The 12,780-nt window shown below is 52.4% G+C and overlaps 3 protein-coding genes across 3 annotated transcripts; 1 reads left to right on the top strand and 2 right to left on the bottom strand.

Annotated features, from left to right (window-relative positions):
- Positions 1-212: 212 nt before the first annotated feature.
- Positions 213-1,722, bottom strand: NCS54_00601300 (1-acyl-sn-glycerol-3-phosphate acyltransferase; the record flags this gene model as incomplete). Its single annotated transcript, XM_053151490.1, has 2 exons — positions 462-1,722; positions 213-409 (listed from the first exon to the last, which is right to left on the bottom strand). Exons 1-2 carry the CDS (start codon positions 1,174-1,176, stop codon positions 213-215), a joined length of 912 nt encoding a protein of 303 aa, XP_053007465.1. The 5' UTR covers positions 1,177-1,722.
- Positions 1,723-7,750: 6,028 nt separating this feature from the next.
- On the top strand, positions 7,751-9,714 carry NCS54_00601200 (DUF4484 domain-containing protein; the record flags this gene model as incomplete). Its single annotated transcript, XM_053151489.1, has 3 exons — positions 7,751-8,145; positions 8,209-8,561; positions 8,615-9,714. The coding sequence occupies 3 exons, from the start codon at positions 7,751-7,753 to the stop codon at positions 9,712-9,714; spliced, it is 1,848 nt and encodes a 615-aa protein (XP_053007464.1).
- Positions 9,715-10,492: 778 nt separating this feature from the next.
- Positions 10,493-12,753, bottom strand: NCS54_00601100 (J domain-containing protein; the record flags this gene model as incomplete). The annotated part of the gene is made up of 4 exons (XM_053151488.1): positions 10,493-10,644; positions 10,698-12,297; positions 12,348-12,659; positions 12,724-12,753. 4 exons carry the CDS (start codon positions 12,751-12,753, stop codon positions 10,493-10,495), a joined length of 2,094 nt encoding a protein of 697 aa, XP_053007463.1.
- Between the last annotated feature and the right edge of the window lie 27 nt (positions 12,754-12,780).

Genomic DNA, 12,780 nt, shown 5'->3' with positions numbered 1-12,780 from the left:
TTTGCTCAGTCCATCAGAGCAAAAAGCCGCCTCATGCGTCTATGGGGGTATCAAATGACTGCCTTCGAGTCTCTTCATCCGACATGACTCCCCTTGGAACCCTCTCGTTAGGAAAATTTACTCATCATCCCTTACCCAGTCTGTCTCCTCCTCTTGAAAATCTACCTCTACCAACCTGAAGTCTACAATGTTTTTTTTAGGGGGGTGGTCACTTAGTGAGCGGCGCCGTTGGTATCGACGCCGGAGCTCTTGCCGGTTGAGTTTCCGTTTGAGGCGGGCACGGCGATGGGCTGGCCTCGGGCCTTGGCAGTTAGAGAGACAAGCTCGTTGAGCATGAGCTCGCGCGTTGTGCGGGTGAGCTCATCAACGTCGGCAGTCTCCAAGCCCTTGGTAGGAATGGGTTCCAAGACTGTAGTTTGTTAGTCAACTATAAGATTGTCACTCTGAAGGAGAAAACATACCCTTGACGGGGATCTTGCCAGACTTAAAGACAAAACTCTTGATGAAGAGGATATGGCTGTAGTTTGCGACAACGCAGGGGACAATGGGGACACCAGCCTGGACAGCCAGGTGGAAAGCGCCCTTCTTGAAGGGGAGCAGCATGGGCTCCTTGGCGTAGCTGCGGGTGCCCTCGGGGAACATGTAGACGCTCTGGCGCTTGGACTGGATCTCATTGGCGGCGCCCTTCATGGCCTCGCGGGCATCCTTTGTGTTCTTGCGGTCGATAAAGATGGAGCCGCTCAGAGCCATGAACCAGCCGAGGAAGGGTGTCTTTTTGAGCGAGGCCTTTGCCGTGACGCTGCAGTACTTGGGGAACATGGTACCCAGCATGAGAACATCGAGCTCGGTCTGGTGGTTTCCGATAAAGACGGCGGGGCGCGTGGTACCGAGGATGTTGTTGGGGTCCTCAATGACAAACTCGACGCCGGTGGTCAAGAGCATGGCGTAGAGGAAGCATCGGCCGGCGGCCCATTGGGCGATCCCCTGCTTGCCGATGAGGGTGAGGAAGATGGAGGCGAAGACGCCGTAGAGGGCGGCGAAGATGAGCGAGATGTACGAGGCTAGGCCGCGGGCGACGAAGCCGGCCTTGGGGACGACCATGGAGAGGGCGTAGAAGAAGATGGTGAGGGCAGCGTAGCCCGTGAGGAAGGTCGCAAGGATGCTCGAGACAGACATGGTGGGCGGTCGTCTGTTTATACGATATAGGGCGAGTCTATACGGTATTGAGAAGTATTCGGAGGAGAGTCGACGGAGGAAAGGGTTATAGGGAGAGGGTTTGGCGGGGGTGGTTGGTCTAGTTTGGTTCGTTGAGTGGAGGCTCAATTCTCGCTCGCGGCGGCGGCAGCGACGATGGCGATGGCGGGCAGCGGGGTTCCCTTTGTTTTTGCGACGCACACACAGACAGACACACAGACACAACAAAAAACGAGGGTGGGTAAGAATATAACGAATAATGAAGAATGACCTGCTATCACAAGGCCATGGCTTGAAGCACAAGGTTTGGTAAGTAAGAAAGAAAAAACAGGAACAGGGAAAGAAGAAAAAAGGCGCCCGTTGGATGGCGGCCACGGGATCGGGAAGAACGAGACACGGCTGCTGGAAAAGAGTCGTTGATTGGGGCGATTTGATTGGCCGAGGCCGAACATGACGGTGGGTGTGTGGGTGTGGGTGAAAATGGCTTGTGAAAGTCGGGACCTGAGTCAGCGGTTTCCCCGATGTTGCGATGGCCCGAATGGGGTAATTGCAGGGGGACACATGATATATTACAAGATGCCAATGACGTTGTATTGTCATAAAACAGGCGGTATAGCTACAAAAATTGACTAATATTCTCACTAAAGACTCAATATCATATGCCAACTTACACTAAAAAAATCGTGCCGCGGCTCATGGAACAAGCTCATCGTGAGATATGCCACTTTACGTTGGGGTGAAAAAGCGAACGCTTTGACCAGAAAGACGAGAATCACGTGGCGGGCCTGTCCCCAACCGTTTGACAGAGATGCCAAGCCTTTAGTCTAGTCTTCTACTCCACAAATTCGGGAAAGAGTGACGTACCCTCTTGGCAAGGGTTTGGTTTCCAAGGTTGTTCAAGTTTGAAGCCATCACCATCAAGCAGACGGTGAATACGGCTGCTGGTGGTAATTGCAGGCTTCAGCTGAGAATGACAAATAGTTTCATTTCTGGGTATAAATACCCTCCCTCTATCTCCCTCTTACATTCGACTTGAAAACTCAACACCTTTTATATGTACCCGTCTTATTGCTCACTTCATTGGCGCAATAGAAGAGTCCACCTCCCATAACATTTTCGGTTGTTCCAGGCTTGAGGATTGCTTCTACCAGGACCTAGCTAAGGAAGATCTGTCTCAAAACAAAACCCAACGGGACCAGGCTCAAAGAACATGGAAGGGGCTGACGCCGAGGTCTCTTTCACCTGTTCATCGCCTTCTATCATTTGGAAACTCTTATATATACAGCATTCATGAACAAGATGGCGGGTCATCGACTATCCCCTTCTATTGCCCCCAGCCACATCTGACTTCCTTTACTTCTCCTTCGAGCCTCACGATGAGATCCTTGCCAAGTTAAGGCTTGTGCTTTGAGTCGACCTTGCGTCTTCTCACCATGCGCGGGACCTCGGCGAGGTCAACCTCTTTTCGAGCTTTGTCAGGTCACCCCCATAAATGAAGAAAACCACTAGCCCGTGGTCTCTTTTTCACCAGAACGTTTCATTTTTGGGTCCTCGTGTTTAACCTCAGGTCTCGACACTAATCAGAGATACCTCGGGTCTGTGGAAGGAGATGACCAAAGATGCAACGTCCAAACGGATCTTTTCTCTATATGCTTGCTTTTTCGTCGCATATATTATAACCCCCTCATCCTCACTTACGGGGTTGGCGCGTTTCACTATATACTGCAACGAAATGATCCTGGACCTTGAGACATCGGAGTGAAATCTGTCGACCATGTTTCGCTCTGTACACAAGGGTCGTGTCCAAACGATCTGGGACAATTTTGTACTCCATCATTCACTACCATGATCATACGTCCCAGGTCGGGCGGTTCTTACCTACTTCGTTGCTTCACCCAAGCCATGACAATGCGTCTTGAACGACTATTCGTCTATCTTCGAACTTTGCAATATATATACATCACGATGCATTTATCAATACCGAGACATACCTGGACCCGATCGCCTCCAAGTTGTATCCAGTGTTCTTTACACTAGTTACAAATCGTGGGCGGTGGGATGAAGAGAAAGCGCATCGATTCGGGTTCCTCGAGCCGACCGCGTACGCGGTCTTGCGCACCATGTCCACGGACTGTTACAGACGTTCTGTACCTTGTTACCGACCTGCAAATGCCCTTTGAATCGATCCGACCTGGCCCGACTTGTAGGATGGGAATGGTCTTTCATGAACTCAACACCACTCAACGTGACCTTTAACCGTCAATCACATCAAGGACCCTCAAGTTGTCAACGGCGCCTCTATAGTATCAACCCTCCAACAAGAGCCAAAAGGAAAGTTCCATTCCGCTTCGCCTTGCTGCGACCAATCCCTTTGCTCGATGGCACGCACACACCCTCTAACCGGGGCCCAGGATCAACACATAGTTACAGACACAGATTCACATCAGCTGGTCTTTGACAATGGATTATCATTAGCGGCTTTCCTAGTATATATATACGTACCCTTACTTCACCTTTACTTCAAGGACAAACAAAACCCGTCATCCACCTAAGCTATGGCTTCGCCGGCTTCTTGGGCTTCTCCCACGTGTCATTTCATGAACTGGGAAGAGGTCATAGAAGGTCTACTCCGGGTGGACTCAAAGGCATCGTTCTTCCCATCCAGGAATCGCATCCCCGGTGATCCATCTTTTTGATGAGTTCCGTTCCTGGGAGACTTCTGGCGATCCCAGTAACCCAACCGAACGGAAACAACACTCCTTGAGGCGGCAAATGTCGGTTTGACCACACATCGCACGAATCTTCCTCGCGCAGGTGCCTCTGATGGCTCCTATTAAACCTGGATCATGACTCTAAAGCACAATCGGGTTGGATACCATGACATACATCTTCTCGTCCGCATTCACAAGAATTCCCCTCGACTTCCTAGGTGCCCTTGGATCAGGGTTATATAATCGGTCCCTGTGGCAGAACACTGTCATTCCAAGGATGCTGGTCGACGCCATATCATTCCTCTCATATATATATTTCAGCCCTGTTTATCTGCTATCCTTGGTCGGGAAGTTGTCCCCAGCATTGCTCCCACAAGAACCGACGTAGTGGTACGGTTCATAGATGGGTTTCTCCGTCTTCTCGCTTTTGAGGGCAACGCTTGCCAGAGTGTCTCCCGCCGTCCACCAACGATTGTGAGGACTCTTCAGCATCTCCCTACCGCTATGCGGGAACTTGACCTCGAGAATGGAACTACCAAAGAGATGGGGTGCGGGGCAACACTCTCGCCTCTCGGAGCGGATGAATCTCTCATCCAGACATAGAGTATATCTCTGAACTTTATCGAATGAAATTCTAATTTCATTCAAATGAAAGGCCAGACATAAAAGGAGAAATGCCGATATATACAGGAAACTAGTAAGTTGGGCCATGGCAGCAAACAGTGCTGCCCCTTCCCCTTGGAGCGCTCAACTCTACATATTGGTCTCCTTCGTTGGCAACGTCATTGCAGTATGGGGCTCAAAACACCCCATGGTCGGAGTTCTCCTTTTTCCCCGGTACTTTATATACCTGGCGAAGGCAGAATCTCAAGGTTCTCTCTGAGTCACCTTGCGTTGGACTTTCGGCGCGGTGAGCGCTTCACCTCACCATCGAAACAGAAGACTAGGCGCACCACATAATCGAGCCTCCCCCTATATTCTCAATGGTGTTTCTTTTCCGTCTTCCCTCAGGGCTGCCTACCCCCTCTACCAGGCGAGGCGACAAACGGTGCCTGCGAATGGTTCTGCTTGGTCCTGCATTTCATGGACCAGTCTCAGTTTTCAACCTATTCTATATTTTCCTAGGCATATTCTACCTATATATCGAGGATCCTACGTTTCCACCGAATATAGGACCTCTGTTAGTCACCTCAACGAGGACTATGATAAAGCAGTAAGGTCTTGGATAACGACAACCTTCAAGGGGTATTCCCTGCCGCTACACGACTACTATCCCTTGTCCATGTTTCTCTTCGAGATAGCAGTGGGTTAAGGGTAGATTTTCCCCTATAAGCAATCCCCAAAACGAAAGCATTGCGATGGGGTGATGGTGTCTGGCCATTCCTCCATCCCTTTTACGGGATGTGGGCACAACAGGACTAAGCCTCGCCCTCCTCGAGGTGAACATGTCTATTCATGGGCTCTCGGGGTAGATGAGACCGTCGTCCTAACCAGATATCAGCCGTCTTTCTACACCCTGGCCATTACCAATCAGCACCTAACAGGAAAAGGTCTCATTAAGAAAGGCTCAAACGATATATAGAAGACCACGCACTCTGAATCTTCCCTAGCAGTGGTCCCCATGGCTTATCTAGGCCAATCTTGACCCCTTCACTCACATGAGAGCCCCCATATCCAGTTCTTCCGGTCAGGGGAACTTTGGGGTTTCATGGTTACCGCCTTGGGCTAGGCAATTCGCAAGGGCTGTAAGTATCCAGAAGAGCTTTGTGCCAAGTTAGGGAGTTTCGGTCAGACTGTTTCGGGGCAGTCTCCTCTCAATCAGCCATAAAGTCCCTCTCGGCTTTGCGTGAATCCAGCCTTCCCTCTTTATACTATCAGACTTCAGGCCATCGAACCTGGTGGCCCCTGGGGATACAACTCCACACTCCTCACACGGTTGTTCCCGGTTTGATCTGGTTGTCTATGCCAGGCTCTACCAGGACCAGCCAGGCCTTGAAGACAAGGTGTGGTGTGTTTGAGTTACTGTTTGAGAGTCTGAAAAAGCACCCCGGTTGAGGATGATTCCTTTGCCGGATGCATTCCCTGCTCCTACCTAGATGATCAATTGCGATGTCCTGGTGGATTCTTTATGTGTCTCTTGCTTCAAGGGCTGGCCTTGTACTATCTGGACGTCCATCTAGCCAGAATGCGTATAGCAGCGGTATCTCACAGAACTCAACTCGTTCCCAAAACTTGACAGTTGGAAGTACCCAAGCACACCAAAGAAATATAAACAAGACCTTTCATAGGTATCTCATGGCCGAGTTGAGAACCGGGTTGTCGTCCATGCGACGAGCATCACCTTCGTCGGCCGTCTAGAGTTTGTACCCGATGAGAAAGGTCGCTTCTTCCCAGTTTCAGATATATAAACACAGCAACGCCGCCTTCTTTGAAGCGATCCATGATGAGGTCTTTGCCACGGCGATATAGATATATTACTCACTGTGTTGAGTTACTAGAATGCCCAACCACCGATAAGATGTAGGAACTGTTGTGCAAGAACTATTCAACTTCCTTCATCTAGATTACACTCGAACGCAAACCCGATTCAAATGTCACTCGCAACTGGCAATGGCTCGAAGTGGTTCAGGCCCAAGTGGCGCCCAGAACGCAATCGGCCCCAGCATTGTCGTATTGACTCAGTACCAAATCTCAGTCGATCAAATATCCTCCAAGAGATATGTCAGTGGATTAGTCAACTATCTATCAACCAGTCAATCAACAGTCATATTGATCAGTCAACTATAAGTCCCAGTCAATCCAATACCAAACAGTCAACTCCAAATCTACTCATGGTTAATCAACTCGCCCATACCAACTCTCATCCTTACAACCAAGAACTTTGAGTCCAACCTTCCTATTCCTCCACGTGTTAATGGATCCGAGATCAACGTGGCCTGCATATCCAACGTTGACTGGCAGGAGTTCTCGTGGGGGAAAACGCGGCGGACCGGGTCCGAGGCAAAACGGCCAATGGGGGCATTTAGGGGGCCCGAGCTCCCCCCCCCCCGCAACGCCAAGCAGCTCCCTGTATGAGTGCTGTAGACTGGCGACGGCGTCTGGAGCGGATCCTCTAGGCTGTAGGTGCAGGCAGCATATAGATGTAATGATATAGATAAACACATGTCAAAATCAATATTGTTCGAGTATCGTTTCTTGGGATAAATGTGGCAGGCAGAAATTGCACGACCTCTTCAAGGACCAGGGCTTGAATCCGACATCACGGGACCGTCCGAGCACACCCTCACACCCTCTCAAGCTCGAGATGCAGCCCATTTGGTAGCACCAGCACGACTCAACCTGAAAAGACCAGCTCGGTCTGAGACATGTGAAGAGAAAAGTTCAATTGCAGCTGTTTTTGCTCTATACATCATCAATTTAGCAAAACACCATCAAGCTCTTCCAACTCGGTTCACCACCTTACAGCCTCTAGTCCTTCATCGCATCACGTGAAGTGCGCCTATCGGGGACTCTACCGGCTCTACACGGGATACCCAGATACAGTAGCTCATGTAACCACTGTAAGCCCCGTTGCAGCCTCAAAGTGGAAGCCTCGCCGTCACCCTCGACTCCAAGCATCAACCATCGCCAGATTTCTCGCCTCGACCATTGCGAGCGTTCCCTATCTGTCGCATCCTGGAACCCGGGAGCTCTAGCTTGGTCGCTTAAAGCCGCAATCCGATCCACTTGTTCAAGCTCTTTCTCGGTCCTCGTCCGTACCCCCCAAGGCTCCCAACCATCAAGCTCGAGCTTCTCGTCGTTGCTCTCTCTGGCATATGATGCGCCTCGCCCGATAATCAATCGCCATGGCCTCCTCTCGCCGAGGACAACCCTCCCTCTCGGTCCGCATGCCCTCGAACCAACCCCTCGACCGTCCTCCCATCGACGCACTATTCCTTATCCACTTCGACGTCAAGGCTGGCTACACCATCCTCTGGAAGCAGTCCGCCCCGGGCATTGAACTCGAAGGCCTCGTCGAGTACAAGTCTCTGCCCTCGGGCCTACATACCGTCTCTGAGGATCTCATCTACTTTGTCCACGATGGCGGCCACGCCGGTCTTAGTGCCTTCGTCAACATGCCCTGCGATGAGGAGGAAGCTCGTCATGCTAGAATGATCGCCGTTGGCGTCCTGGTCCCTCTGAGCTACGGTCGCTTAGGTCGCGCCTGGAGACATGCAGAGGCTCTGAAGGAAATGGCCGCGTACGTATTCGTCTCGTCTCGTCTCGCCGTGCGCAACTACACCCAACTAACAGCTCTCCGCAGGAAACTCGCCGAGGACCGTAAGAACACCAGCATTCTGGAAGAATACTGGACCGCCAATCGCGAGAAGCAAGGCCAGGGGAATCGACGTCTCTCAGGAGAAACCCCCGTGAGCTCTCCATCCCTCCATTCACAACCTTTTGGCCGCAAAGGCCACAGCCGGAACCGATCCGCCTCGGACGGCGCCTCCCTAATACCTACCGGCAATACTCTCTCGCCATATCATCCCGCGTGGAGCTTGACCAGCCTATTGGACAAGTTCGGCCCTCTCATCTTTCCTATACACCGCGCTGCCTTGTTGCGCAAGCGCATTCTAATATCATGTCATGCGCCAGTTCATGAGATTTGCGATTTTGGTAAGTTGCGCGCTATGTGGACTTGAGCTGTCGCTAACAAGAATCTCTCCCAGTTTATAATATCTCTGTGCTTTCCAATATTCCCTTGTCCGTTACCGATATCCTCCCCACTTCGACCTCGACACAGCGCCTAAGGCCCTTGTTCTCTATTGGTGTACACGACATCCCTTTCCTCATGGAGGATTTTGAGGCCTCCAAGAGGGAACGCAGTAGCGAGGATGCGGTGGACGATGAGGCCGGCTCTGGGTGGATCGCATGTACCACTGACAGCATCCTCGCCATGAAGGATACTCTGTGGGATATGCTCATCACCATTCCTCCGGACTACGCCTCTAATGCTGTCGAACGGGTCTGGCCTGTGGTAGAATGTCCACGGGGGCAGCCTATCAAGGCAACTCAGCGAGATCTACGCCGTTTCACCTCTCTCAAGAACGGCCTGGCTCGCCTGGCAGCCCCCGTCTCAACACCCAATGCTGCCCCTGAGTCTCCCGAGTCAGAACGACGCGTTTCCACTCACTCAACCCGCCTCGTGCGTGATCCCCGCGACGATGCTGTAGAAACCATTGTCGAGCCATTAAGCTGGGCAGCCCTGGCGTATAATGGATATATGTGGTGGGCCAGCGCCGGTGAGCAGCTCAGGTCCGAGCAACAGGAAGAAGCATCTCGCGACGCTGCTCTACTCGCCGATTTAGGTCCCTCATCAATGAGCATGCCTCGCCCGAGCTCTCGTTCTGAGCCATTATCCGAATCTCTCACCTCCCTCACAGCACCCAGGCGTACCAGCCACGACTCGGACGAAGCCCGTGTCGAACTCGCCATAATCGCCTATTTCCACCGTCTCACAACCCAGATCCTCTCCGTACTAGGTGATCTGGCCGACAGCCAGGACGAACCTTACACTGACCACGACGACGAGGAGGATCTATCACAAGGTTCTGGTGAGCGGACACCTCTCCGTCCAACAGAAGCCGATCTCGACGATTTGGACGCCGACGCCATCCGCGTCGACAGCCACGCCGTGGAAAACATGGGCCTCGACGTCTGGAGCGACAGCGATTCACTCTTTGTCCGCGAGCTATCCACCCTCTACTTTGGCCGCTCAGCCCGCATCGAGGGCAAGGGCGTCGAAGTCTGCGGCGTGAGGGTCTGTTGAAGGTTCTGGCCCGGCTGTCTTTGCTGAGACAACCGTGGCAACGAGACGAAGCTGGACTTGCGTCTTCTTTGTACAACTCTGCAAGCTAAAAAAGAAGAGTATTGTTTTTAAGAGCAGACGGGTCAGTCTAGATGTATGCGGAATACCTAACTCAGAGAATTAAGCCTCGCAGGCAAAACCCAACAAACCTTGTGTCGACGAATTGATGGAGGAGACGAGTTTTATTTGCCGGCAGCGTTGCATTTTTCACATATTTTCACTCTTAATGCTTGCTTTTTTTTTTTTCCTAATTCTAGAAACTTTTGGTTGGGGGGTTGTTATTATGTAGCGTTTTTTGCTGGGCATGTATGTATGTGTTGCTCAAGATCAAAAGGACAACACAAACTTGTACATCTCTCTCCCACATGTTGCATGGGTTCAAACTTGGCAAGAGAAGCAGAGATTAAAAAAAGTCGAGTGTGGAATCAACAAAGTACAATAGGTATGAAACAACAACAAAAAAAAAAGAGGTTATATATCTCATTCCCTTAAAAAAGAACCCCCAAACTCCCAACCCGGTTTTTGGCCGCGGAAAATGTTATGCCCAAAGTCGGAGGGTGCCATGCTCCTCATACCGGACAAAGCAGCTCTCCCTACCTCGTCTCCTTTTGCCCATTTCCCAGAAATACATACACAAGGATTATCTGCCTCCCGTAGAGACACCTACAGACGGTGGCAAGGGGTGCGGCACCGATGATACAGGGATTGCGGAAATACTATGTTCAACAAGGCGATCCGGTTATGACTCGTCCTCAGTGTCTGTGTTTGTTGCGCTGGTGTCATCATCCTCCTCCTCGGTCCCGCTCTCATCGTCAGAGTCCTCCTCGACCCTCCGGCGGGGCTTGGGGGTCTGGCCGGTCTTGAGAACGTGCATCTGGCCAGCAAGGGAGTCTGAAACTTAGTTAGCATATGGTCACAACTGACAATGAATGGTATCAACTTACCCTCCTCCGGCTCGCTGATGTCGTCCTCAGCCTGCATCTCAGCCGCTTTGCTGGCCTCCTCAACAACAAGTGTCACCTCCATCTTGGTGTCGAAGCCAACGTAAGAATCACAGATGACGTGCAGCACAAAGGTGTAGTGACCGGCCTGAGGGGGAGCGGCGAACTGAGCCTTGAGAGTCTGCATGTTGAAAGTCGGGTTACCCTTGTCGTCAACGATGGGCTGGTCAAACTTGGCAAAGTGGAACGGAGGGACTGCCATCTTGCCCTGCTTGGAGTCGCTGAGGAAGGCATGCCATTGGGGAGAGTGATCGCGGGCGTAGTAGGGGGCAAAAGTCAGGGGAGGGAGGATGGTCTGCTCGTCAACATGAACAGGCTTGCCGTCGGGACCCTTGATGACCTTCTTCTTGCGACCGCTGAGAGCCTCAATGTCGTCCTCGGCGGGATCAATGTCCTCAAGATCCAGCTCGTCAACAGCGGGGACGTTCTCAGTACCAGGGGGGATGAAGCGGCCCTTGATGACGAGGGACACCAGGGACGAGGGGATGATGAAACGCTCTCCAGTAACCTTGAAGAAAGCCTTTGCGACACGGAAGTAGGGAATCTGCTTGGCAACACTGACGGCGGTCTTGTACTGCTCCTCGGTCAGGAGGCCCTTACCAACAGCAAGCTGTCGTCGCTGAGCATCCGGTCGGTCCATGAACTTCTGAACAGACATGTGGGTCTTGGAGTCGCCCTCAATGCCACTGACAATGGAGGGGGTGATGTGGGGAAGCTGGAGAAGAGGAGACGACTTGGGGGGCATGGCCTGGATCAGGTGCTGGCTGGCGTAGTAGGAACCGGCGATGGGACCAATGTTGCCGTAGGCCAAAGAGATGGCGTTAAAAGACTGGTTCAGGGCGCGGGCAATGGGGCCAACCTGGAACTTGGCCTTGGTGAGGGCAGGGTCATCGAGCTCAACACGACCGAGGTAAGCCCAAAGAAGAGCAAGAGCCTTGCGTCGCACGCCGTTATCGAGATCCTCAAGCTTGTCCTTGTCCTTGGCAGTCATACCAGAAGCATAGGGCTTGTGTTCGCCCTCGGCCGTGATCCTCGACTCAATCTTGGACAGACCAGACTCGGCCTTGTCGCCCTTCAGAGTCTCCTCAAACTCCTTGCCAGTGCTCAGTGCCGTGATGATTCCACCCTGGTCGATGTTCTCCTCGTAGTGTCGGAACAGGTTGTTGGCGCTCTCCATCAGGACACCTTCCTTGGACCTCCGCTTGGTACCGTACCACCACGATCCGACGAGCCAGGGGAGAAGGACTCCGAGCAGCAGGGTGTACAGGAGAACGACATACTTGCCGTTTCCGTCGGAGACGATAAACTTGGGGAGGGCAATGCCCATGCTGAAGCTCTGCTTGCCGTCGGGGTGGCCGTACTGGATGTAGTTGTTGCGCACCTCCTCGTCTGTGAGGGCCTGGTAGGCCTTGGTGAGTTCGACATAGTAATCGTTGAGCGACTCGACGGTCTCGTTCTTGGCAGGGTCGGGGCGAATCTTGTCGGGATGGTACTTGAGGGACAGGCGCTTGTAGTGCGACTTGATCTGCTTCTCGTTGAGAGACTAGGGTGCGTTAGTATATTACTCTGGTTGTCAATCTCGGGACAGCTCACCTCAGAAATACCAAGAATATCGTAGGGGTTGTAGAGCTTGGGGATAGTGCGCTGGGTCACCATGATGAGGTACACCATGCCGCCCATGAGGGCCCATCCGATCACGGCAAAGATGGCCCGCTTGACCCTCCACTGCTTGCGCTTCTGGGTCGTCCTCAGCGACTCGACGGTGGCCGAGTGCTCCGTCTTGTAGTCGGTCTTGATCCGCGGCGCAAGCGCATCTTGGTCGCGACTGGGGCGGACGAGGGTGTAGGTCAGGGGGACGGTGACGAGGCCGGTGAGGGTGAGGATGAAGAAGGGGAAGAACTGTCCCTGTTATTAGGAGAAGAACGGGTTAGCCATGGATGTGCAGTAGGAGGTGTAGCATCTCTCTTACCTGCTCGTCATACGAGTAGTCTGAACTCATCTTGAAAGAGTAGAGAGCCCAGGGCTA

This window comes from Fusarium falciforme, chromosome 4, assembly GCF_026873545.1.
Source record: "Fusarium falciforme chromosome 4, complete sequence".
NCBI lineage: Eukaryota > Fungi > Ascomycota > Sordariomycetes > Hypocreales > Nectriaceae > Fusarium > Fusarium falciforme.
This window is presented reverse-complemented; position numbering and strand designations above follow the sequence as displayed.